The 26,670-nt window shown below is 37.7% G+C and overlaps 1 protein-coding gene across 9 annotated transcripts in view; it reads right to left on the bottom strand.

Annotated features, from left to right (window-relative positions):
• The window catches only part of NSD1 (nuclear receptor binding SET domain protein 1), a 147,569-nt gene that overhangs the window by 51,723 nt on the left and 69,176 nt on the right, over window positions 1–26,670 (bottom strand). For all 9 annotated transcript variants that reach the window (XM_045797579.2, XM_045798120.2, XM_045797888.2 and 6 more), the window contains 3 exons: window positions 16,729–16,901; window positions 11,951–14,522; window positions 875–999 (listed from right to left, as the gene is read on the bottom strand). In XM_045797579.2, coding sequence (XP_045653535.2) covers window positions 875–999; window positions 11,951–14,522; window positions 16,729–16,901 — 2,870 coding nt within the window. The remainder of the gene's footprint in view (window positions 1–874; window positions 1,000–11,950; window positions 14,523–16,728; window positions 16,902–26,670) is intronic.

Genomic DNA, 26,670 nt, shown 5'->3' on the forward strand with positions numbered 1-26,670 from the left:
TAAATCATTTATGAAAGAAAATGTTCTCTTTTTTAGAGGTACATATTATTTAGGAATAGAAAGTAAAATGTCTCTAATTTACTTTAAAGTAACTGAGCTTAAAAAAATTGAATTAAGGGCTGCCTGGGCCTGGCTGGCTCAGTTGGAAGTGTGTGCAACTCTTGATCTCAGGGTCATGAGTTTGAGCCCCAGGTTGGATGTAGAGATTACTTAAATAAAAATTCAAAAAACAAAACAAAACAAAAACCAACTGAATTCAAAAATAAGGCAAATAAGGTATCGATAATATCTGTTTAAAAAATTACAGTCCTGGGGTGCCTCAGTGGCACAGTCAGTTGAGCCTCTAATCTTGGTTTTGGCTCAGGTCATGATCTTAGGGACGTGAGATCGAGCCCCACATGGGGCTCCGTATTCAGCACAGAGTCTGCTTCAGATTCTCTTTCCCTCTCCTTCTGGCCCTCCCCTCCATACTCTCTCTCTCAAATAAATAAATCTTAAAAAAAAATAAAAATGAAAAATTATGATCTACCATATTTTATATTCTACAATTTTAATAAATATTTAATAAATATTTAATAAATAAAATAAATTCTACAAATTTAATAAATATTGTCATAATATTCTTAAATCATTACTATCTGAAAGCAAAGGGAGAAAAAAGTTTATACACATACATGTTACACACAGTGCATAGTGTCATTTATACATTTCGTGTATACTCTAAGTAGTACCAAAAGCTGGAGGTAAGAAATGGAAAAAGCAAGATCCCAGTTAAGGAAATTATTGTCTCATGCAGACAAAACATGATATTGAAGGCAAAACTGCAAAATCCTAAAAGTACCGATGAAAAGACTATTGAAATGTTGAAACATACCTTGTGTACCTGTTCCTGCACCTTCTTTTGTTTTTTCTTAGGAGCAAATATCTGATCATATTCTTCTGTATATTCTAGAAGCCACTTGCTTGGCTTCCTAAGGCGTTTCTTCTCTGACCGCACAGCTAAAAGAGGAGAAACAAGTTCGTATTAACCAAAGTTAGAGGAAAGCCCACTGCTTTCATGCAACCATCTCTGCACTCTCAAAGATACAGAGATGGGAAACCCTCAAAAACACTGCTTAAGCTCCAAGAGGCTAGAAGTGATTTCCTATGGTTTGTCATATGCAGAAGTTGAGAGCGAAGAGACTTTTGTTGCTCTACACACATGTACACAGCCCATCTGAAGTTAAGGAAAAGATTTAAAAATTAAAAAAAAAAAAGTTAAACTGAAACTACCTAGTGTCCCATAGTGACAGATACAGCTAACATTAAAATATAGTCTAGGGGCACTTGGGTGGCTCAGTTAAGCATCTGCCTTCGGCCTAGGTCACGATCCCAACGTCCTGGGATCAAGCCCCGTGTCGGGGTCCCTGCTCAGGGGGGAGTCTGCTTCTCCCTCTCCCTCTGCCTACCCCCTGCCTCGTGGTCTCCCATTCTCTCTCTAATAAATAAAATCTTTTTTTTTTTAAGATTTTATTTATGTATTTGACAAAGAGAGACAGCCAGCGAGAGAGAGAACATAAGCAGGGGGAGTGGGAGAGGAAGAAGCAGGCTCCCAGCCGAGGAGCCCGATGTGGGGCTCGATCCCAGACCACCGGGATCACGCCCTGAGCCAAAGGCAGACGCTTAACAACTGAGCCATCCAGGCGCCCCTAATAAATAAAATCTTTAATAAAATAAAACAAAGTCTAAATCAAGCAAATTCAAAAAATATACTGTTAAGTTATTTTAATAACATCTCTCTGGATTATGCAGAATACTAGACAGATAGTTCTGACAGAATATTTACCTAATCAGTACTACCATGTGAATTTCAAAAGCACTTTACACACATTTCATATCATGATTGTGATGTGAGTTTCACATTAGAAAACTGAGGAATATTTCTAAATAGAATCATTAAAAAAATAGGGGCGCCTGGGTGGCACAGCGGTTAAGCGTCTGCCTTCGGCTCAGGGCGTGATCCCGGCGTTATGGGATCGAGCCCCACATCAGGCTCCTCTGCTATGAGCCTGCTTCTTCCTCTCCCACTCCCCCTGCTTGTGTTCCCTCTCTCGCTGGCTGTCTCTATCTCTGTCGAATAAATAAATAAAATCTTTAAAAAAAAAAAAAGAATCATTAAAAAAATATAATTAATTACATGTATACCATTAACTCACTGACATAAAAAGTATACGGCATGTATGCCGAAGACAGAAAATAAGACAAAAACAAACAGAGTTTGGGGTACCTTTTAGGAAAAAAAAATTGTCATGTTTTACGGTCAAAATTTCAAAGTATCATACCATTTTTCTTTGAATTAATGGTAAAACAAGTATCTACTATAATTTCCCAATAAAACTTTGTCCCAGTTTAACAAGCTTTAGTCATTTTATAAGGTCTTTGGGAGCTAAAGCTAATGCATACAGAATGTAGGGTTATAGTCTACTCATGAGATAAGAGGTTTTTATGACACAATGCTCTCAGAGGAAACTATTTCTGCCTCAGCTGAATGAGGACTACTGGTGTTCTTTCAATCAAAGAAATGCAAAAGTTGAGACCAAAAGGAAAAGGTCAGATCACAGGCACAGTGAACTTGGAAAAGGCTTTGACTCCTTAGATAGCACATATGGAAAAAAGCCATAAAACTTTGTTAGTATGAGATATGAAAAATAATTTTTTTCTAATTCTAACTACTGTAATTTCATAGTAGTAATAGTAGTAATATACCACTTAGTTTATTTATATCTAATATAAAAGGAGTGGAAAACTTATATTCACCCAAAAACCTGCACATGGATTTTTAAAGCAGCTTTATTCATAATTATCAAAACTTAGAAGCAACCACGACATAGGTGAATGGATAAATAAACTGTGGTATGTACAGACAATAGAACATTATTCAGCACTAAAAAGAGATGAGGTATCAAGCCATGAAAAAGATATGGAGGACACTAAATGCATATTACCAAGTAAAAAAGCCAATGTGAAAAGGCTATATACATACTATATGATTACACACATACATTCTGGAAAAGGAAAAACTATGAAGACCATAAAAAGTGGTTACCAGGGGACGGGGTGGGGGGGGGAAGCACATGGGATGGAGAGAGGGACAGATAAGCAGAACACAGAGGATTTTTACCGCAGTGAAAATACTCTGTATGATACCATAATCATGATATTATGTATTTGTCCAAACCCAAAGAATGTACAACACCAAGAATGAACCCTAAAGTAAACTGTGGGCTTTGGGTGATTATAATGTGTCAATGTAGATTCATCAATTTTAACAAATGTACCACTCCAGGGGGGATGTTGATAGTAAGGTTGTGCATGTGTGTGGAAAGGGTATATAGAAAATCTCTGTGCCTTCTCAATTTTGCTAGAAACCTAAAACTGCTCTAAAAAAATAAAAGTATTAATAGAAAAATAGAAAGTTAAGGGCAGAGGCTGAAATTGTTATCAAAATTATATACATACATAGCTCCCAATATAATTATGGGGCTTGTTAAACCTTTCGACCAATGCAATTTTCCAAACTTCTCAGTTTTAGACAATAAACCTGTGAGTTCTTCCCAAAGCAAGTATTTCAGAAGAAGTTAAAACCATCAGCCAAACAATTACTTAAAATGTTCCCCTCAAATAAAAATGTTTAAAAAACTCTCTTGGAGAAAAGACAAAATACATCTTGAAATAAGTATATGCATCTGTGCATATAACTGTGACAGTTAATAGGTAATAACTTTATGCTCTGAGGCAAATAGATTATGCCTTTAATATATTCCCATCAGATAGCATCCAAATTTTCAAACACTAAAGACATTTTCCAACACAATTAAGACCAAAAAATGACAGGGAATAACACGGGTTTACTATGTGCAGGCAAGTCACGGTTCAGCCATTTAACATTCATGAATTTCTCATCTTCACTTCAAGGTAAGTGATGACATCACCATTTTATAAAAAATGTAACTGAGAGGCGCCTGGCTGGCTCAGTCAGTAGAGCGAGACTCTTGATCTCAGGGTTCTAAGTCTGATCCCCATACTGGTGTAGGGATTACTTAAAAAAATAGTCTTAAAAAAAAAAGTAACTGAAGCTCAAAGAGGAAAGTGCCTTGCCTAAGCCCACTCAAGTTAGTCCACTACTTAAGTTGCAAGGCCATGATTCCAACCAAAATCTCCCCACGCTCCAAAACCACTGGGTTCTTTTTACTAAAACAAATCCCTATGCTATCATATCATCAGATCCCTTATCCTACCCCACCCCTTCACAGCCCCCCATCCATCACTACCTCCCCACATTAATTATATCTCAGTCCTAGACAGGTTATGTTCTGTCTTCTTAGAAGGTTCCATGGGCTAATCCGTCCTCTCCCTTTCCTCCTGAAACTACTGTCCCCCACTCTGTCTTTGGGTTCATTTCTCTCACAGAATAAGTTCTCACACTAAGTTTTAGTCCTTCAGTATTAAAAGGGAGAAAATTACAAAAGCTAACAGAGAGATGAGTAAATCATGCAAAACTCAATACATGGCACAGAGCAACTATGAAACAGAGCAGGGGCCAAAATATAACCATCACCAAATTTCTTGGCAAATACACATCAATTCCTAGCACAGAGACAGAACCTGTTGTAAAATATGGATATAAATTACTCATACAGGAAAGTTTAGCAGTATCTTTTTAGACTACAGAATGTGTATATAAACCAGCTAAAATAATAAAATATCCAAAAGGTTAAATCAGTCCCAAATGTTTACCAACTGAAGAACAGATACATAAAATGTGGTATACTTGTGCCCAGGAATACTACTCAGCAATAAAAAACAAAATATTGATATATGCTACAATATGGATAAACCACAAAACCAGAGACATTATGCTAAATGAAAAGAGCAAGACATAAAAGGTCACATATTGTATGATTCCATTAATATGAAATGTCCAAAAAGGCAAATGGGAGTGGGGGTAGTGGTGGATTAGTGGTTGCTGGGCTGGGAGTACAAACAGACTAACCATAAATGGGATAGAAGAATCTTAATGGGTAGAAGAAATGTTCTAAAACTGATTTATGGGGATGGTTGCACAACTCAACAAATTTACTAAAAATCACTTCCTTATGCATTTAAAACGTGTGAACCTTATGGTATATAAAGTTGACTATATTCAACTTTATTGAATAAAGTTCATTTTTTTAAAAAGTTAAGTCTTTTCAAGACCAAATTACAAAGTTTTCTTTTTTTCATCAAAATGGTGAATTTTCCTAAAGGACTACAGTACTAACAGCAACATCATTCCTCACTACACATTATTAGCCCTTGTCGTACATCTACTTTCCTAGATCTGAAATCTCAGAGGCAAAAAGTTAAAGGAAGGGGGGTAAAAAGGGCAAAAATCCAAACATCTCTTCATAATAATAGTTAAGTTACTGAGTTCAACCTCCTTTTAAAACAAACAAAATGCTGTATAAAGTATTTTAAAAATTTGTCAGCAAAGCACTGACAAGACTGTGAAGAACTACAAACCAAAAACTAACAAATAACCCAGAGAAATATAGTACTGAAATGGATTTTGTCCTGAGGGCTTTTTTGTGATCCTGCTAAAGTGTAAGGGGCAGAAGTTTAAAAGAGAATAAACTAATGCTCCAAAGGACTCTATCACAATGAAGCAAAAGTACGCCATGTCCAAACCTACACAAGACCACAAGGAAAGGTGCTCTGGCACAAAGCAGAAGGGGAGCAGGAGGGAGAATAAGTTCTTGAGAAGTGGTGACTGGTCCTCCTGTAGATTTGCAGCTCCCATAAGAAAATCAATCCATGTAATTAATAAATCATGTTAACAGAATAAAGGGAGCAAAAAGGAATGATCATCTCAACAGACATAGGAAAACCATCTAACAAATGAAGTATGTAAGGGAACTTTCTCAACCTGAAAGGCCATCTTTCAAAGTCATAGCTAACATCACAGTTAATATAAGTCTGGATGCTTTCGCCCTAAGACCAGGAACAAGACAAAAATGCCTGTTTACTCCACTTATGTTTAACAATGTACTGGAGGCTCTAGCTAGGGCAATTAGGCAAGAAAAAAAAATAAAAGACATCCAGATTAGAAAGGATGAAGTAAAACTACATTAGTTGATGACATGATCATGTACATAGAAAATCCTAAGGAATTCACAATAAAACAATCAGAACTAAAAAAAATGGGTTCAGCAAGGTTGCAACATGCAAAATCAACACACAAATATCAACTATATTTCTGTATACTTGCAATAAGCAACCTAAGAATGACATTAAGAAAACGATTTCATTTATAATAGCACCAAAACCAAAATTTTTTAAAAACAATAAAATACTTAGGAACAAAGTAAATAAAAGTAGCATAAGACTTATACACAGAAAACTACAAAACATCATTGAAATAAATGAAACACAACTAAATTAATGGAAAGCCATCCCTTGTGTATAGTTTAGAAAACTCAATATTGTTAACAATAGCAACACTGCCCAAACTGACATACAGATCCAGTACAACCCTGCAGCAATGAACACACTGGTCCTAAAATTAAAATGGAAATGCGAAAGACCCAGAAAAGCCAAACAATCTTGAACAAAGGTGGAGGATTAATACTTTCCAATTTCAAAACTATAATAATTAACTACTGTAAAGACAGGGTAATTAAGACTTTGTGGTACTGACATAAAGATAAGACATATGTATCAAAAGAAAGGAGTTGAGGGCCCAGAAATAAATCATCACATTTATGGTCAAATGATTTTCAGCTAAGATCCCAAGACCATTCAATGGGAAAATAATATGCTTTTTAACATAAATGGTGCCGAGACAACTGGATTAGGCAATGGTTACACAGACATGACACAAAAGCACAAGCAACCAAGGAAAACACAAACTAGACTTCATCCAAATTAAAAACACTTGTGCTTCAAAATATATAATCAAAATTGGAAATGGTTAACCCACTAAATGGAATATTTGTGAATCATATCAATACTTAAATTTACACCATGTAAAGAATTCTTACAATTAAATAATAAAGAGACAAACAGCCCAGTTAAAAAACAGGCAAAGGATCCAGACAGATATTTCTGCAAAAGATTTACATGAGACCACTAAATACATGAAGAGATGCTTAGGGTTGCCCGCGTGGCTTAGCTGGTTAAGCGTCTGCCTTCAGCCCTGGTCGTGATCCCAGGGTCCCCCTGAAATCAAGTCACCCACAGGGTTCCTTGCTCTGCGGGGAGCCTGCTGCTTCTCCCTCTGCCTGTTGCTCTGCCTGCTTGTGCTCTCTCTGACAAATAAATAAATAAAATCTTAAAAAAAAAAAAAAAGATGCTTAATCTCAACAGCCTTCAGGGAAATGAAAATCAATGCACAATAATGAAATACCACATGACACTGACCAGGACAGCTATTCCAAACAGGTGCGAGTAAAGAGGCAGAGAAACTGGAGCCCTCCTATATTGCTAATATGAACGTAAAATGGCAAAACACCTTTGCCAAAACATTCTGGGAGTTCTTCAAAAGTTTTATATATATATATATATATATATATATATATATATATATAATTACCAAATGACCCAGCAATTCTGCTCCTAAATATATAAACAGTAGAAATGAAAATATAGCCACACAAAACACTGCACACAATGTTCAGATAATACCATTATTCATTAAAGCCAAGAAGTGGAAAAAACCCAAATGTCTATCACAGTTGATGAAAGACTAAAATATGGTTTGTTCATACAATGGAGTGTTATTTGCCATTAAAAAGACATGAAACAGGGATGGCCTGGGTGGCACAGTTAAGTGTCCAGCTCTCAGTTTCGGCTCAGGTTGTGATCTCAGGGTTATGGGATGGAGCCTGGCGCTGGGCTCTGCACTCAGCCCAAGTTCTCCTTGGAGTCCCTCTCTCCCTCTGCCCATCCTCCCACCCCGCCCCCGCTTTTGCACGCATGTGCGCTCTCTATCTGAAAATAAAATCTTTAAAAAAAAAAAAAAGACATGAAGAAAGAATGCCAACAGCAAGATGGCAGAATGAGAGCCCCTACACAATTTCACTCACAGGGACACCAAAGTAACAGTAGACGCACCAAAATACCTTTTTGAGTACTCTAGAAACCAGTTAGGAAGTTGTAGTACCCCCAGGGAAGTCCAAAGACAAGAACTACTGCATTGGAAATGGCTTTAAAAAGAGCCAATTCACTTTATCTGAGATTGCTACTCCCAATGCAGGCACAGATAAGCTCCTCTCAAGGATTGGGGGAAAGGGGGATTTGGGGATGGGGAGCTTGTTTCCAACATACCAGCTTTTCACAGGGCTGCCCAAGAGACCAGAATAAGACGACTGGGACCATTAACAGAACCCACAGTTTGGATTCCTGAGGGTTGCTGAAAACAAGGCAGAGAATGGGCAGCATGCTGAGGAACCAGATGGCCTGGAATGAGGTAGTCAAAGGCCAGCACAGCTTGGTGAGATCAGAAGGTACTAAACTTATGCATCTTTCTACAAAAAAAAGGTTAAAGAGTGGAGCCAGCATTTGGCAATCTGGATTTCTGGAGAACTGCCCAAGGGACTAGTACCTGTCTTGCCTGCTTTTGAGAGCAAATGGGAAGCCAGTCCTCTTTGCATACCTGGGAGCCACTGAGAATGAAAACAGTGAGAAAGATTGTTGCAGTAACACAAAAACCTTCAGTACTGCAGAAAAACACTAGAGGGAGCAAGATTACAAGCCCCTGAAAAATAAATGCACAGAATTCCCTAATCAGGAAATTAGCTGTACAAGTCCAAAGAAGCCCACGCTCCAAAAAAGGATCCAGAGATCCCCAGAACATCCAGCTGAGGTGACTGGTGAAAGCCCTTCCTCGTCTGAAGCCAATCCCTAAAGACTAGAAGTGGTTGTTATTCAAATGCATAAAACTCAGGGGGAAAAAAATCAAGTACACAAAGAAACAGGGAAACTTGGCCCTCATCAAGGGTCAAAATAAATCTCCAGGAGTGCCTGGGGTGGCTCAGGTAGTTAAGTGTGTGACTTTTGACTTCTGGCTTAGCTACATTAACCAAGGAAAAAAAGACACAAATAACTAAAACCAGAAACTAGAGTCATTTCAACTGATACCACAGAAGCGAAAGAATTATAAGCAACTACTATGAACTGCATGCCAACAAACTGGATAACCTAGAATATAACCATCTACCAAGACTGAGTCATGAAGAAATACAAAATTTGAATTAGTAAGGAGATTAAACCAGTCATCAAAAACCTCCCAAATGAGAAAAGCCCAGGATGAGACGGCTCCATTGGAGAAATCTACCAAGCATCTAAAAAAGAATTAATGCCAAACCTTGTCAAATTCTTCCAAAAAACTGAGGAGGAGAGAACATTTCCAAACTCATTTTATGAGAGAGCATTACTTTGAAACCAAAGACAGACAGATATACTTATTAAAAAAAATGTAAACCAATATTCCTTATAAACATTGCTGCAAAAATCCTCAACAAATATTAGCAAACTGAATTCAACAACCGCACACTAAAAGGATTATACACCATGAGCAAGTGGGATTCACCCCTGGGATGGATGGAAAGATGATTCAACATATAAAAAAATAAATGTAATACAAATGTTACCAAAATGAAGAAAATCACATGACTATCTCAACAGATGCAGAAAAGGCCTTGACAAAATTCAACACTTTTTTTTAAAGATTTATTTGAGAGAGAGAGTGCACGTGCACACAAGCCGGGGGGGGGGGGGGGGGGTAGGCAGAAGGAGGGAATCTTGACGCAGACTCCGGCTGTGCTCCAGCTTGAGTGCTCCATCTCACAAACCCATGAGATCATAACCTGAGCCAAAACCAAGAGTCAGACGCTTAACCACCCACTGAACCACTCAGGTGTCCCTCAACACTTTTTTTTTTAAAGTAAGCTCTAGGCCCAACATGCAGCTTGAACTCATGACCCTGAGATCAAAAGTCACATGTTCTACAAACTGAGACAGCCAGGTACTTCCTACCAAACTCCCAGTGGCATTTTTTTTGCAGAAACAGGAAAAAAAAAAAATCCTAAAATTCACATGGAATCTTAATGGACACCAAATAGCCAAAAAACAATCTTGGCAAAGAACAAATACATCTGTTCTTCAAAATATATTATAAAGCTACATTCCAATATGATATTGCCATAATGACAGACATGTAGGTCAATGCAACAAAATGAAGAACACAGAAATAAACTCCAGTATGGTCAAATTATCCTTGACCAGTGTGCTAAGACTACACAATGGGGAAAGGATGGTCTCATCAATAAATGGTTCTGGGAAAGGTGGATATCCACATGCAAACGAAAGATTGGTCCTTATCTTACATCATATACAAAAATTAACTCAAAATGGATCAGATGCCTAAATCTAAGATCTGAAACTGTAACACTCCAGAAGAAAACAAGGGGAAAGATTTGATTCATGACTAAAATGAGCAATGATTTACTTGATAGGATACCAAAAGCACAGATAATAAAAGCAAAAATAAGACAAACTGGAATGCATCAAGCTTAAAATCTTCTGCACAGCAAAGGAAACAATTAACATAGTGAAAAGACAACCTACAAAATGAAAGAAAATATCTGCAAACCATATATCAAAAAGGGGAATAAAGAAGAAAGAAAAAAGAAAGGAAGGGAGGAATCCTACAATTCAGTAACAAAACAACCCAATTCCAAAAATGGTCAAAGTACCTGGAGCGATATTTCTTCAAAGATACACAAAAAGATATACAAAAGGCTAATAAGGATATGAAAAGATCCTCAACATCACTGATCATTGGGGAAATGCAAATCAAAACCACAATGAGCTACCACCTTATACCTGTTAGGATGGCCACTGTAAAAAAAATAAAATAACAAGTGCTGGTGAGGATGTGAGGAAATTGAAACACTAAGAGCACTCTTGGTAGGATTACAAAATGGTGTAGCCACTATGGAAAACAAGCAGGAAGTTTCCTCAAAGTACTAAAAATAGAATTATAATGATCCATTCCAATTCTGGCATTCATCTAAAAGAAAAGAAAATGTGATCTCAAAGAGATATTTGCACACCCATGTCCAATGCAGTGTTATTCATAATAGCCAAGATAGAAGCAACTTAAATGTCCAAACCTAAATGTCTGCAGATAGATGAATAAAAAAAATATGGTATGTACATACAATGGACTATTATTCAGCTTCGAGAAAGACAGAAATTGTGTCATATGCTAAAACATGGATGAACCTTGAGGACATTATGCTAAGTGAAATAATCCAATCTCAAAAAGACAAAAAGTACATGATTCCATTTACATGAGATATCTCAAGTAATCCAACTCATAAAAACAGAAAGAGAATGGTGGTTTCCAGGGGGTGGGGAAGAAGGAAACAGAATTGTTTTTCAATTGAGTATAGTTTCAGACATGCAAGATGAAAAAGTTCTAGACATCTATTGCACAATAATGTGTAAACAGTAACACTGTACAGTTTAAACTTTTACAGAAGGTACACTTATGGGGTGCCTGGGTGCCTCAGTCGTTAAGCGTCTGCCTTAGGCTCAGGTCATGATCCCAGGGTCCTAGGACTGAGCCCCGCATCAGGCTCTCTGCTCAGTGGGGAGTCTGCTTCTCCTTCTCCCTCTGACCTCCCTCTTGTGCTCTCTCACTCTATCTCAAATAAGTAAAAGGGAGAGATACCTTCTGGTAAAACATAATTTCTGGAAAGTATATGGAAACCTGGCCCTCAAAATTCAGACCTTGTACATAAAGCTCTCCCTTCAAGTGATACTTTCCTCCCAATTTACACTTAGCCCTTCCATCAAAACAGACCAACTTCGTAAGGGTAACATTAACACCACTTCCCTAATCCTTATCATTGTCAGGAGTCCTTACCTGGTTCAGGGAGCTCAGGCTGCGGTGTCAAACTGGGAATTCCTGGCTCTTTTTCCATCTCTTCAATGCTCGCACTGGATTTATCACAAACGTTCAACCGTGGTCCAACTGAATCTAAGCGGCTGGCATGATTTGGATCTACCAGCGTGTCCTCTAGTATGTTTGTTGAAGGAGGGGGTCTATGCTCTGGGAACTCATCCCCCTTCTTTATGGGGTCAGCTGGAAGCAAAACCCCAAAGGCACCCTCAGAGTTTTCTTTCTCTCTAAATCTGTTAGTGCGCTTACGAGGTTTAGTGCGCCTTTGGTTTAAACGCTGCCACCGCTTTTTAGGCACCGCCTGGTTTACACCACTAGGTTCATCATTCTCACTGTTCATTTCGGTATCCACCTGTGGGCCCTTTCTGTTTTCAAAAGGAGGGCCTTTCTCAGGAATTTTATCAGGGTCAGACTGGTTGACTTTGTTATCAAAATGAACACTGGAAAAATGGGCACTGTCTTCACTTGTTAAATGGCCCATTAACTGAAGGGGTTCCTCTTTACCAGGGTCTTCTAGCCCACTTCTTGAGGAGCCATTCTCTGAACCCCCACTTGCTCTGTCTCCCTGCAGTGCGGCCTCAAGAGTTACAGCTGGAAGTCGGTTGAGTTTTCTTTTGCGCTCTGTCTTTAAGGCTTTACGGTTCAATGTGTTCTTTCCCATCTGGGCTGAAAAACCGTCTCGCAATTTAGATGATGGTTTTGATCGACCACAGTTGCGCCTAGTAACGCAGTTTGAACGACTTTTACCAGAAGCAGGGACGTCTCTTCTGTCAGATACGAAGCCAGGTACAGATACAGACAACTCTCCAGACACTGCAGAGTCACCCCTACTAGGGCTAGGACGGACTGGGTTCTGAGTGCCATCTCCACTTTTTTCTGAACTGTGAGTGGAGCTTCCTGAAACCAAGACCTTAGATGCACCTACAGGACTACTCGTAGAACAGTCCCCAAGACCAGGACTCCGATAAGAGACCAAGTTCTGAGCAGTCATTAGCCGTTGCTCCTTGGTCTTACTATCATGCATATCTTTTAACATCATTAACAATGTACTGAATTTGTAGTCTGGTTCAATAGGTATATGATTCTGACCAGAGGCAGGAGAAAAAAGTAATGGTTTTGATGGCTTTGATGTTCCAGAGTCACTCACATCTTCACTTAAGGATCTATAAGAGAGTTCCTTCAACTCTGACAGAACATGTTTCACCACGGCTGTTTCTATGTCATTTGAATCCCTGGTTTTCTCATGCATGTTGCTCAGTAGTTTTAGCCCATCCACTTTCCCACTTTTGGAAATGCTGGCCAAAGGAGAGCCTTTGGTATCAGAAGAGCAGCATTTCAAACTGCAGTCCTCATTTGTAACTGGAGGTTCCACTACAACTGGATTTTCTTTATGTTTGCACTTTATACTTCGGATCTTGGGCTGTTTGCTTTTTGAATGTAATAGAGCTTGATTTGTAGCCCCACCTTTTATTAGTGAGTTCTCACTGGAAATGCTTGATGCTGTGTTGAATTTTGGAGAGAAACCATCATTTCTAAAATCTGACTGGGGTTTGCGGACAACAGTAGATACCTTAAGATCAGAGAGATTAACCTGAGATGTCTCAGCTGCAGGCTCTGCTGCCTTAGTACAATCCATTAAGTGGTCTGTATGGGAGTTGGTAATGAGGGACTTCTGCTTTGCTTTTACCTTAGTGTTTGTGGCAGGATACCTAGTATATTTTACCTTTTCATTTTTCTGCACAGATAACATGTTCTCTGTTCTATCAAAAGCATCTGTAATTTCAAGGACACTGTTATCAGACTCTGAACTGTGATCTACGGGATCCAGATCACTGCTTCCATCATCAGAAGTGGTACAGATACTAATGGAATCACTTCGCTTTTCTTCATCACCTGCTCCAATATAACAGAGCTGCATTTTTGAACTACACACCAAACCTCGTTGGAGCTTCTTCTTCTCCCCAGAACGTTTAGAGATCAAGGCACCCTCAGACAAGCCCAGTAAAGAGTCACAATTTGAAGTCTCAAATTCTTTCTTTGCTGTGTTTTTTGCACAAGAAGAAAACAGGAAACTTCCTGGGGCAGTGCTGGACCCTGTGAGACTGTTAGCTATCCTGGAAAGTTCATTAGAGGCTTGCTTATCAGATACATCCCCAGAAATAAAGTTTAGGCCAAGGTTCTCTGGAATCTTTCCCCTTCGTTCCTCCTTATGTGCTTCAAATTGCATGTGGCCCTTTTTCATACTAGTCCTTTTTGGATTATCAGAACTCTTTCTGGCTCGAGACTTAGCACAAGGCTTTTCCTTCTCATCTGCAGAATGTTCAGAGTCAAAAGCCAGAGATTTCAAGCAGCCATTAAGTAACAGGTCATGCTCTGATTCAGGATCATTTGTACAGTCCTCAAATGGCATATCCTCCTCACTGTCCAACTTGATTGAACTGGTGACACATCTTCGGTTCTTTGACCCTTTGGGAACATCATACTGTTCAGCAAGACCAACACTGGCTTCCCATTTACTCAAAATTTTCTGAGGAACCTACATTTAAAGGAGAAAAAGATTATCACTTATCAAAAAACTACAAAAGGGAATAAGGAGATTATCAGTAAAAAACCTCTCAAATAAGCAGCTTTTCCAAGCCTTGTAACTTCTTCAACGTACTTTTATGGTACTAGCCAGGTGGTTAGCACCCATTGTTCACCCAGAGCCTAAACAACGGGGGATTCCTCAAATCTACTTCTACCACTAAGATCTATCATTAGAGGAAAGAGTAACCCCATATATCCTCTGCTCTCCCTCCTTTATAAAGACAAAAGAGTAGACCATAACCAAGATCACATTACTAATCAAAATTACATTACTAAATCAAGGAATAATCAGACCCTTCCTATTTGTCCCTCCACACTTTAAAATAAGGATTTATTTTCTTCCTGACTTATGAAGACCAAGCACTTGCTCAGTTGTATAAGAGAAAGCAAAAGGCTAAGGAAGATGAACATGGAAAAATGAGGACAGGAGAAATGAGGTCAGATCCACCTCAGGAGACCCTAAATTTGAACCTCTGGTTATCCCTAAGCCCCTTTATTTCTGGTGACGTATGTGGTTATTCTATACATGTTATGTAAAATCTGGATTATAACCAAGCAGTCTCCTGGGCTGAATCATGCTGTCCAGAGACACCAAAACACCTTGGGTATTACATATGTGCCTTTCTTGATTCCTCACAGAGGGAGACAATGATGCTCTGTGAAATATAACTAATTTTTCAAACTCTTATTTCCTTCCTTGGCTTCATACCATAGTTATTAGTCAAGGTTCTAACTATTAGCTAACTATACTTTAATACTTGTAAAAGGGATGTTCCACTGAGCATGTAAAAATTCAGGTCACTGGAAAGGTAGCCTCCTCTTATAAAGCAATGAGCTGACCATCTAATTTATTTTACACACAAACGCACACTAATTCTTATAACTGTGACAAGAGTAAAACAACTTTCCAGAATCTGAAAGCCCTACTGAACTTTGAAAAGGGCGTTGATTAAGCTACATAACTAAAGGCTTGACACAAAAGCTCTTAACACCGCCCTACCACCAACCACCCAAAGTATTAGAACTGATGCATTAGTCTCCTTTATCATAACAATAGCATATACTAGTTGTTTTAGAGCATCAAACTATGACATATTAAATATTTATAATTATTTCTAATTCTCCCAACATTTCTACAAGGCACATGTTATTATACTACTTTTACAGATGAAGACACTAATCCTCAGAGAATTCAACTAAAAAACAGCAGGGACCGCACACTGACTCTAACTTATCCTAATAATGATTATGAAGTATTTATACACAGAGAAGCATGAAACACCAATCTAATAGGAACTATTTCACCTTCTAGAACTGACTACAAAGAGTATTAAAAGAAATAAACCAAAATTTTACTCACCCAACTTTAACACAAAACATCAAGCAAATGGGACAAAAACACAATATTCTTTATTAAAACATAACTGGGCTTGAAACTGCAATTTTAAGTATTGCCAACCACATACAAAAACCAAACACCACCATTTCCAACAACTTGGATAGAGCCAGAGAGTAAGTACAGTGCTAAGTGAAATAAGTCAGCCAGAGAAAGACAAATCCTGCATGATTTTATTCATGTGTAATTTAAGAAGCAAAAGAGCAAAGGGGAAAAGAGAGAGGAAGACAAGCAAAGAAACAGATTCTTTAAACTACAGAGAACAAACTGGTGGTTTCCAGAAGGAGGATGGGTGAAAACAGATGATAGGGATTAAGGAGTGCACTTGTCTGTGATGAGTACCAGATGATTAAAATAAAAACAAACAAAAACCCAAGACAACAAACAACGTTTACAGTTTTATCTTTCTCATTTTTAAGAGAAATAATTAATCCAGAGAGTGAAAAGTAAAATATTTCATTTCGGATGATCATTTTCTTCTTACAAAAGATATGACCAAAGAAGACTGGTGATGTCATTTTATACTGTCACATCTAAGTGACATGGCAAAAGTTATCTGAAATCATTTCTCAAAAAATTCAGTATAAATGTATGGAAAGCTAGCCCTATCTCATCCCAGGAAAGACACTGCTTTCATCTATTTTCTCACAAATATCCTACTACCAAGGGAATAACTTATATTTTAAAAATATAAGACTTCTTCCTTGCCTTCTCCCTGCCCACCCCAAAGAAGATAACTAGAGAGGCTTTATTTTTTTACCTTGTGCCTATATCCTTTTTCTTTTTGCTTCCCTCTTCTCCTAAGAACAGGTAGCTCTTCAAATTGATGTCTGCCTTCGAACATGACGATTGCTTTTCCAGCCACCCAGGCTCTCTCTGAAGGGTCCCCAAAAGCCTCCACGTAGTACTGTCGATAGGGCCTCCGGTTTGAAACTAGATAAAAGTAAGAACCAGTGTGATTATTTTAAAATGATGGCTGTTCATCTTCAAGAGAACAGCCTACCACTACTGCCAAAGAAATCTCTATTTAAAAAAAAGAAGAAGAAGAGGAGGTCAGAGAGGGGAAAATTTTAAATATTCAATTCATGTGGCAAGAAAATGCATAAGACTTTATAAAAGAACTTCAGTGGTTTGGTTTGGTGCTATATATTCCAAACCAGTTAGATTGATGAGTCACTCATAGAACAAATTAATCTAACAATCAACTAACTTCCTTTTATCCTCAGTCTTTATAAAGTCTTATACCGTTATTACCAAAAAATGCACAGAGCATGTAAGCCACAACACCACAAATATAATAATCAGTAAGAACCAACCACCAAACAAACTTTAAAACACTGTGCTAAAATATAAGGGAGGAAAACAATGCTTCAATACCTTCCCATGTATGACGCCCTAACATTTATGGAATGGCAACTATGGACCAGGCACTCGCTCACACTGACTGCTCTGCGTGGAATCTTAGTCTTCACAACAACCAACTCTACAAAATAAGTAGCACAATCCCCCTTTTATACACATGGTAAGTAGAATAACTTCAGAGAGGGCAAATTCAGAGTGAAACATTGACTTTGCAGAGAAAGCAGAACCTAACATTTCAAAATACAGAAATTAAAAAAAAAAAAAAAAGGAAATCCCAAGAGCAATAAAAACAAAAAGAAATCCAGTTATTCTATAGTTTCTGAGTTGTCAAAGTTCTAAGCATACAATTATCAAAACTAAAAACAATACAGATCTTGTCCAGAAAAGATTATAATCAAATTTACATATCGGCATTTTTCATATTAGTAAAAAATGTCACAAAAGAAATATCAGGACTACACAACGTATAATAATGTTTTTTTTAAACATGGAATAATTTACCTCTATTTAGAAAAGGAAATCATCTAATGTAAAACTTCACTTATATAGTAATTCACATCTAATGCCCTTAACAACCTTTAAAAAAAAAAAATCCAAATATCTCTGAATAAAAAACAGGAAAAGTCTACTTCCTTCAGAGTAGAAAAAGAAAGAAGGAAAGGAAAGGAAAATAAAGAAAAGAAAGGGGAGGGGAGATGTATAAACTCAACATTAGAATAAGTATAAAGAGCTGTAAATACTTTCAAAACTCAGTCTCCACAGTAACTGAAGAGTAGCCAAAGTATCAAGTAAATTTCAAAGGCAGCTTCTTAACAAATGCTAATTTCAAAACTATACAACCAAAGAATGAGGAGTACCTATGAGCTCTCATAAACTTTAGTTGAAATGGCTATTTTCTATAAAAATACACCTTAGTAATTACAACCTGGTTGGATTTTGATTTTTAGGCCATTTCAAAAACAAGTCCTATGAAAAAACTGAACTCCTTAGTCTCAACCTACTAAATTAAATCCTTCCATAGAAACCACCTCTAGAGGGGGATTAAAATTGGTAAGATATATATGTACCTATATAGAAGTTCAGAAGGTCAACTTGAGGAGTACATAATTCTCCCATAAATAAGTAAATTCAATCAACATGGCCTGAACACTTATGATGTGCGGCACTATAAAGAGGGCAAAAAAGAAACTTACTGCCTGGTGGGTAAGAGATACACAAACAGATTATGGTAAAAGAACATGGTAACTGCAATAACAAACATTCACTTTTTATTTTCTTTTTTTAAAGATTTATTTACTTATGAGAGAGAGAGGGAGAAGGAGAGAGACAGAGCAGAGCGAGAATGGAAAGAAGGGCAGAGGGAGAGGGAGAGAGAATTTTGTAAGCAGACTCCATGCTGGGACTGCCCGACATGGGACTTGATCTCACGACCTGAGCCAAAACCAAAAGTAGACCGCTTAACCAAACATTCACTTTTTATTATTTTTTTAAGATTTTATTTATTTATTTGACAGAGATAGAGACAGCCAGTGAGAGAGGGAACACAAGCAGGGGGAGTGGGAGAGGAAGAATCAGGCTCCCAGCGGAGGAGCCTGATATGGGGCTCGATCCCACAAGGCCGGGATCACGCCCTGAGCCGAAGGCAAACGCCTAACCGCCATGCCACCCAGGCGCCCCAAACATTCACTTTTTAAAAATAACATTAAAAAACAGAGATCATTGGGGCACCTGGATGGCTCAGTCATTTAAGCCATCGACTCTTGATTTCAGCTCAGGTCATGATCTCAAATCCTGGAATCGAGCCCCTCCCTCCTCAGCGGGGGAGTCTGCTTGAAGATTCTCTCCCCCTCTGCCCCTCCCCTCACTCGCGGGCATGTTCTCTGGCTCTCTCAAATAAATAAATAAATAAATAAATAAATAAATAAATAAATCAATCAATCAATCAATCTTAAAACAAAAAAAGTGGAGATCATTAATTAAAGGACAAACAGGGCACCTGAGCAGAATTTTTAAAGGTAAATAAACAGTTTGTTAAGAGAATTCCAGCATGAAGGCCCAGAACCTTCAAAGGCATGAATGAATAAACAGCTGGGAACTAAAAGTAGGTCAGAACACTAAATCATAAAAACTTAGGTAAGCAGTGGCTAGACCTCCAAGAGCTTGATGCCATGTTAAGAGCCTAACCATTGTGTGAGCTCCTGGCATTGAGGAGGCTCATTTAAACTGTGGAACCACAGGCTCAGTTTTGGGTCTTAGAAAGATAAATCTCCTTGACCTTGGAATAACATATTCAAGAGAAAACAGAGAGGAGATTCAGTAGACCAGAGATTACCAAAATAGTGTACATGTGAGATGACTAGAACCTAAACTAAGGCAAGTAACACTGGGAATCAAGAAAACAAAATTTGAAAGAAAAAAAAAAAATTTTTTTTTAGACAAAGACTTGACAAGTAATAAAAAATCAGAAGAGCGCCTGACTGGCTCAGGCAGACGAGCATACACTCTTGATCTTGGCTGGGGTCATGAGTTCAAGCCTCATGCTGGATATAGAGATGACTTAAATAAAAATAAAACTTTAAAAAAAAAGATCTTTGAACACCAATGTTCATAGCAGTATTATTCACAACAGCCAAAACGTGGAAATAACCCAAATGTCCACTGAAGGATGAACAAAATGTGGTATATACATACAATGGAATATTACTGAACCTTGAAAATGTATGAAATACTGGCACATGGATGAACTTTAAAGACATTATGCTAAGTGAAATAAGCCAAACACAAATAAGCAAATATTGTATAATTCTACTTTTATGAGGTACCTAGAATAGTCAAATTAATAGAGAAAGAAAGTGGAATACTACTGACCAGGGGCTAAAAGTTCTTATTAAATGAGTATGGATTTTCAGTGTAAAAATAGGAAAAGGTTCTGGATACGCATAGTGGTAATAATTGCACAACAATGTGAATGTACTTAATGCCACTAAACTGTACGCTTAAAAACGGTTAAAATGGGGAGCCTGGGTGGCACAGCCAGCTGAGGATCCAACTCTTGGTTTCGGCTCAGGTCGTGATCTCAGGGTCAAGAGATCTGAGCCCCATGTTGGGCTCCACACTCAGCACAGAAGTCTGCTTGAGACTCTCTCCCTCTACCCCCCAAATAAATAAATCCTTTTTTTTTTAAACAGTTAAAATGGTACATTTGTGGGGTGCCTGGGTGGCTCAGTTGGTTAGGCATCCAGCTCTTGGTATCAGCTCAGGTCTTGATCTTGAGGTTGTGGGACTGAGCTCCAGGTCAGACTTTGTGCTCAGCATGGAGTCTGCTTGTCCCTCTCCCTCTGCTCCTCCCCTCCCCACCACCCTCTCTCTCAAATAAATAAATAAATAAAATCATTTTAAAAATAAATAAAAAATAAAACGGTAAATTTGTTATGTGTATTTTAGCACAATAGAAAAAAAGATCAGATTAACAAGTATTGGTGAGGACGTAGAGAAGTAGAATCCTCACACTGGTGGAAATCTGAACTGGTGCAGCAGCTTTTCAAAGCAGTCTGGCAGTACTTCAAACAGCTACACAGAGTTAACATGCGAGCCAGCAATTCTACTCCTGGGTATATACTCAAGATTTGAAAACATTATGTCCACACTAAAACTTACACACAAATATTCACAGCGGTACTATTCTAAATAGCCATAAGGTAGAAATAGTCCAAATGTCCACTAACTGATGAATTCATAAATAAAAAATTGTGGTCTATCCATATAATGGAGTATTATTTACTATGAAACAGAATGAAATACTGATACATGAACAGACTCTGAAAGTATTAAGCTAAGTGAAAGAAGAAGTCACAAAGGACCACATAGTATATGATTCCATTTATATGAAATGTCCAGAATATGCAAATCTATAGAGATAGAAAAATATATTACTTGTTACTTAGGGTGAAGAGGTGTAAGGGGTGAGAAGATTGGGGAGAAGGTAGATAAAGGGTATCAGATTTCTTTTTGGGATGATGAAAATATTCTAAAACTGACTATTGGTGGTAGTTACTTGACCCTGAATATACCAAAAACCACTCACTGAATCAATTTTAGGCTCTGTAAATTATATCTCAAAAAAGTTGTATAGAAAATAAAGGATCTGATGGTATAAGGGCACAAAGAAGGAAGAAAAGGGTGACTTCTAGGTATTTGGGGTACGTGACTAGGTGGCAGGGATCTATTCATTAAGGCTGGTCTGAGGAGGAAAATAATTAGGTCAGTTTTAAATAAGCTCAGCTCAAGTGTCTAAAGGACATCCTAGTGAAAGCTTCAAGTACACAGTTGGGCTTGCAGATTTGAAGCCTGGGGAAACACTAGTACTGTGTATATAAATTAAGTTTATCAATAATGGTTAAAACTCAGAATCAGTAAGACTGCTATTCAAAAAGAATAGAAAACAGGGGCTGCTGGCTGGCTAAGTCAAAAGGGCATGCAACTACTGATCTGGGGGTTGTGAGTCTGAGCCCCACACTGGGTGCAGAGACTACTAAAAAATAAATAAATAAACTTAAAAAAAAGAGAGAGAGAGAAAAGTTAAAAAAAAAAAAAAAAAGGATCACCACATTCAATGGCAAGGTAGAAGAGGATCCAGCAAGGAAAATAAAAAGAATTTTTTAAAAATTGGATGAAAATAGTTACTATCGTAACAAGAGAACACAAAAGTCAAGAATGAGAGATAAATATTAGGAGGAAAGGGAGTGTTTCCCTGCACCAAATGTATTACCAGGTAACTAATGGCCCTGCATAGAGCAAGGTTAGAATAAAAGGAGAGAATGGATGACTTCAGTGCTTTCAGAAGTGAGTAGCACATCCAGAGGTGGAGAAAGTCAATGGTTACCGCAATCATGGTTATGAAGGGAAGGTTGACAGCTGCCAAAAGTAGAGTCATAGGTAGAGCTTTTTGAACAATACGTTTATTCAAATATTAGTTCTCTTCAGTCTACAAGCCAGAGTAATTCTTTGCTCTAGTAAACCAAGTTAAGAATCTTTTAAAAAAACTACTACTGAATAATGTTAAAGTAGAAATCTTTAAAGGTAAAGAATGAGACTAATACTCAAGTTTAGTTTTGCTCCTTTCTGAAACCCCCTTAAAAAACCAGTAAAAGCAGTTTTTAAAAAGAATAAACACAAAGGACAAAGCATTGGAAAAGAAACAACAGTAAAAATCTGGCAAAGTTGAAAGTCAGATAGTGATGAGAGTTAAACAAAAGAAAACTGAATAACAGGCCAGCTCTGAGAAAAGCTAAGAAGCGATTTGATTTCCCCAATTGCTTTGCAAAGGGTATCCTACAAGCACAAGTATAGAAAGGTCTGAAAACAAGACTGGCTGAAAGTCTGTTCAAGATGAAGTTAGAGTATTTACAGGTCAAGATGAAGAACTGAATAAACATTTCTAAATCCCTTTCCCACCTAATCTCCACTAAAGCTACAATAAAAAGATTTTCAAGTAATAAGCCCATTAATGACAGGGAGAACAATAAAGGATTGAGTGTAAATTACATAGTTGTGCAGGTATGTACCGTTCTGGAAGCTGGGAAGCAAATAGATTAGTATAATGGTAACTATCTTAATAGATTTAAGAATGCCAAATTTTAAGTCTTCAGTGAGTAAAACCAAGAACCAACTGTATCTATACCACATATCATCAAAAGGCCCAGGAACTGGCAAAAGCTGATACACCTCTGGAGTTTGAGAGGATAAGACACAGAGAACTGGTTGAAAGCTGTTAAGCAGCCTCCTCCGTTTCAAACCACATTGTCATTGCCTCTCCCATTCCCCCAGTAGAAGACTAGAGGTTTTTCCACTAGTTGGGAGCAGAATAGAAAGTCTCTAGACTAAGCAACACTACGCACAGCCCGGGAGTATAGCAATACCAAAAAAACGAGTGAGTGAACTCAATGCTAAAACCAACTTAGTTGAGTTCCCCGACTGAGCGCCCAGAATATGAAAAGCCAGATTCTTATTTTCTGGGTAGAAGACTAGATTCTTCTCTGAGGAATCTCACCAAGCCAAGAAAGAAACAGAGAAGGTACTACTGACAAGGAACTGGGAAGGGGAAGGGAATCACCCTACAAGAAATTAAAGGCTGACAAGGTCCACGCACTCAGAAGTATCCATATGCTCTTTAACCCAGAACAGAGATCTGAGGAAAGCCTCAAACATAAAAAATAGAGAAGAAAGAAACGTACAAAGAGTAAAGAAAAAAAAGAACTTGAAACATACTATATACAGACGAGAAAATTTCACAGAAACTATCATTAATAGCTTCAGAAATGAAAAAGATTTTGCAATCATGAAATAAGATGCAGGGAACAAAAAAAGGAATCCTTAAAAATTAAGAACATAAGAGCAGAAATGTAACTCAAAAAAAGGGTTTGAAGACAAAGTTGAGGAAACTCACTAAAGTAGAGCAAAACAAAACTGTACCAAAAAAGATAAAAAAATTATGAAGTCCAATGCAGGAAAGTCAACATCTGAGTAAGAGTTAAAGAGAGAATTAACGAAGGGAAGAAAATAATCAATGTAATAATTCAAGAAAATGTCCTAGAAAGAAAGAAATCAAATTTGCAGATCAAAAGGGTCCACCAAGTACCTACCACAATGGATGACTCACAGCAAGGTATGGCCTTGTGAACTACAGGAACAAAGAGAAGAGTCTGCAAGCTTTCAGAGAGGAAAAGTCACGGAAAAAAATATCAGAATCAAAATACTTTAATAGCAACTCTGGAAGTAGGAAATGGAGCAATGCCTTCAAAATTCTGAGCAAAAATGATTTCCAGGCTAGTATTTTATACCAGCGAAACTATCAAACAAGTGTACGAAAAGAATAAAAATATATTCAGATAATGCAAGGTCTCAAAATATTTGCCTCCATACGCCCTTTCTCAGGAAACTACGGAAGGACGTGCTGTATATTCAAAATGAGTGAGTAGGGGCACCTGGGTGGCACAGCGGTTAAGCGTCTGCCTTCAGCTCAGGGCGTGATCCCGGCATTATGGGATCGAGTCCCACATCAGGCTCCTCCGCTATGAGCCTGCTTCTTCCTCTCCCACTCCCCCTGCTTGTGTTCCCTCTCTCGCTGGCTGTCTCTATCTCTGTCGAATAAATAAATAAAAATCTTTAAAAAAAAAAAAAATGAGTGAGTAAACCAAAATCAAGGAAGACATGGAATTCATCAAGAGAAAGCTAAAGGGAATCCCCAAGATAACACAGCTATCCAGACAGAGAAGGTAACTAGTATAGATTGAAGGAATATATAGTTGACCCTTAAACAATCCAGTGGCAGCAGGGGGCAGAGGGTTGGTTAGGGGTCCCAACTCTCTGTGCAGCTGCAATCTGCATCTAACTTTTGAGTTTTCAAAAACTTAACTACTAACAGCTTATTGCTGACCAGAAGCCTTACCAATAACATCAACTGTTAATACATCTTTTATGTTTTGTGTATTATACAGTTTTTTTACAATAAAGTAAGGCTAGGGAAAATAAAATGTTATTAAGAAAATCATAAGGAAAACACATTATTATTGTTATTCAGAAAACTGTAAGGAGAGAATATACATTTACAATACTGTAATATATTTACTGAGAAAAATCTGTGTAAAAAAGATTATATAAGGACCCGTACAATTCAAATCCGTGTTTTTCAAGGGTCAACAACATGAGGCTCTATGTAAGAGTTCCTCAAGATGATGAAAATGACAAATTACCGGGGCACCTGGGTGGCTCAGTTGGTTAAACATCCCATTATTGATTTCAACTCAGGTCATGACCTCAGGGTTGTGAGATCTGAGCCCTGGGTCAGGCTCTGCACTGGGCAGAGAGGCTGCTTAAGATTCTCTCTCTCTCCCTCTGCCAACTCCACCCACGCTCTCCCTCTCTTAAAAAACAAACAAACAAAAAATGACAAATTACCAATGTATCAGATCATGTGGAAAAAATTAAAACTAGGAGAGTTTTACTATGAATTCATAACAAATACATAAAATAACTAAGAACACTCTCCTTCACCAACACACACAGATAACTAGAGAAAAATCAGAAGGTTCTGAGGGCACAGAAAGCACTGGACACCACATAGCTAAGCCATGTACATTGTTAACATAATAACACACATACTGAATTCCTAACCAAAATTATAATATAACAGGTAAGACAGCAGGATGTCGGAGGTAGGCGGGAGGTAAGGCCCGATGGAAATGACTAATCCACAACTTCTACAGTGAGAAGTAAAAAGTAATTCAGAAGGATGAATTCTGAGATACAGAGGTAAATATCAAAAGATCCAGCTGACAGAGTTAAAGGTGCTTAGAAAGAGGGATATTTAAAAAAAAAAAAAAAAAAAGAGGAATATAGCCACAGCAGACTGTTTTTCAGGCAAAGCCTATAGAATCAACCATGTAACTTTCAAAATTATATGCACCTTGTATAATAAAAGTAAATAATGACTTTAAAAAGTGATTTTATAAAAACTTGGGTTTTCTAACACCATTTGAAATATTTGGCTTTGCTAGGAAAACAAACATGGATGATCACAATAATATGAACACTGCACTATAATTTTTAATTTTTCACTGATACCAGCTAATAATTAGTACAAAGTAGTAATTGTTGAACCTATGTAAAGTGTATATAGGTGTTCATTGTGCTACTCTTCAATTTGTCTATAGATTTGAAACTTTCAAAATAAAAAGTTGAAGGGGAAAATTACAATGCTACAGAAGAGTCAAACGTTAATACTGGTCATAGTTTCAGTGTCGTGGGGAGCAGGATTACTTTGACAGCAGTCTATCCGAAATTTCCTACTACTGGGAACTGTCAACGGCAAGACCAGTAATTCCACCAAGTTATAAGCCGTGAAGGAGATAAGCAGAAAAAGGAGCACATTCAAAGGAAAATGGAGAGTTAACTACTAAGAGGTATTAATTAGGCTTTCCAGAACCTGGCTGACTATAGCTTGCCATAAACTATAGGGAAATGAAAACAAAAGTGAAAAATGCTAAAAGAAAATGAGAAAAGTAGCTATAAGGTTAAATAGATCCATTTTACCATGTTTAATCATTTCTTCAGGAGGAAGTTATATAAATTCACTCTTTCTGCTAAGCTCACTTGAATTTATGAGTTTTAACCTTTTTATAGGCTGAAAACAAAACATGGTATTTTCCAGTAACAGCCCTTGCTCTTTGGTATGATCACATTCTCCACTCAAGATAAAGAAGCCAGACAAGAACACTCAAGTACACCACACAAAACCTTCAGTCGCTGCACTCTTACCCACCCCTAATGCTAAGGGGGCTGC

This window comes from Ursus americanus, chromosome 15 (genome assembly GCF_024610735.1).
Source record: "Ursus americanus isolate L20-20 chromosome 15, mUrsAme1.1.p, whole genome shotgun sequence".
In the NCBI taxonomy this organism is placed as follows: Eukaryota; Metazoa; Chordata; class Mammalia; order Carnivora; family Ursidae; genus Ursus; species Ursus americanus.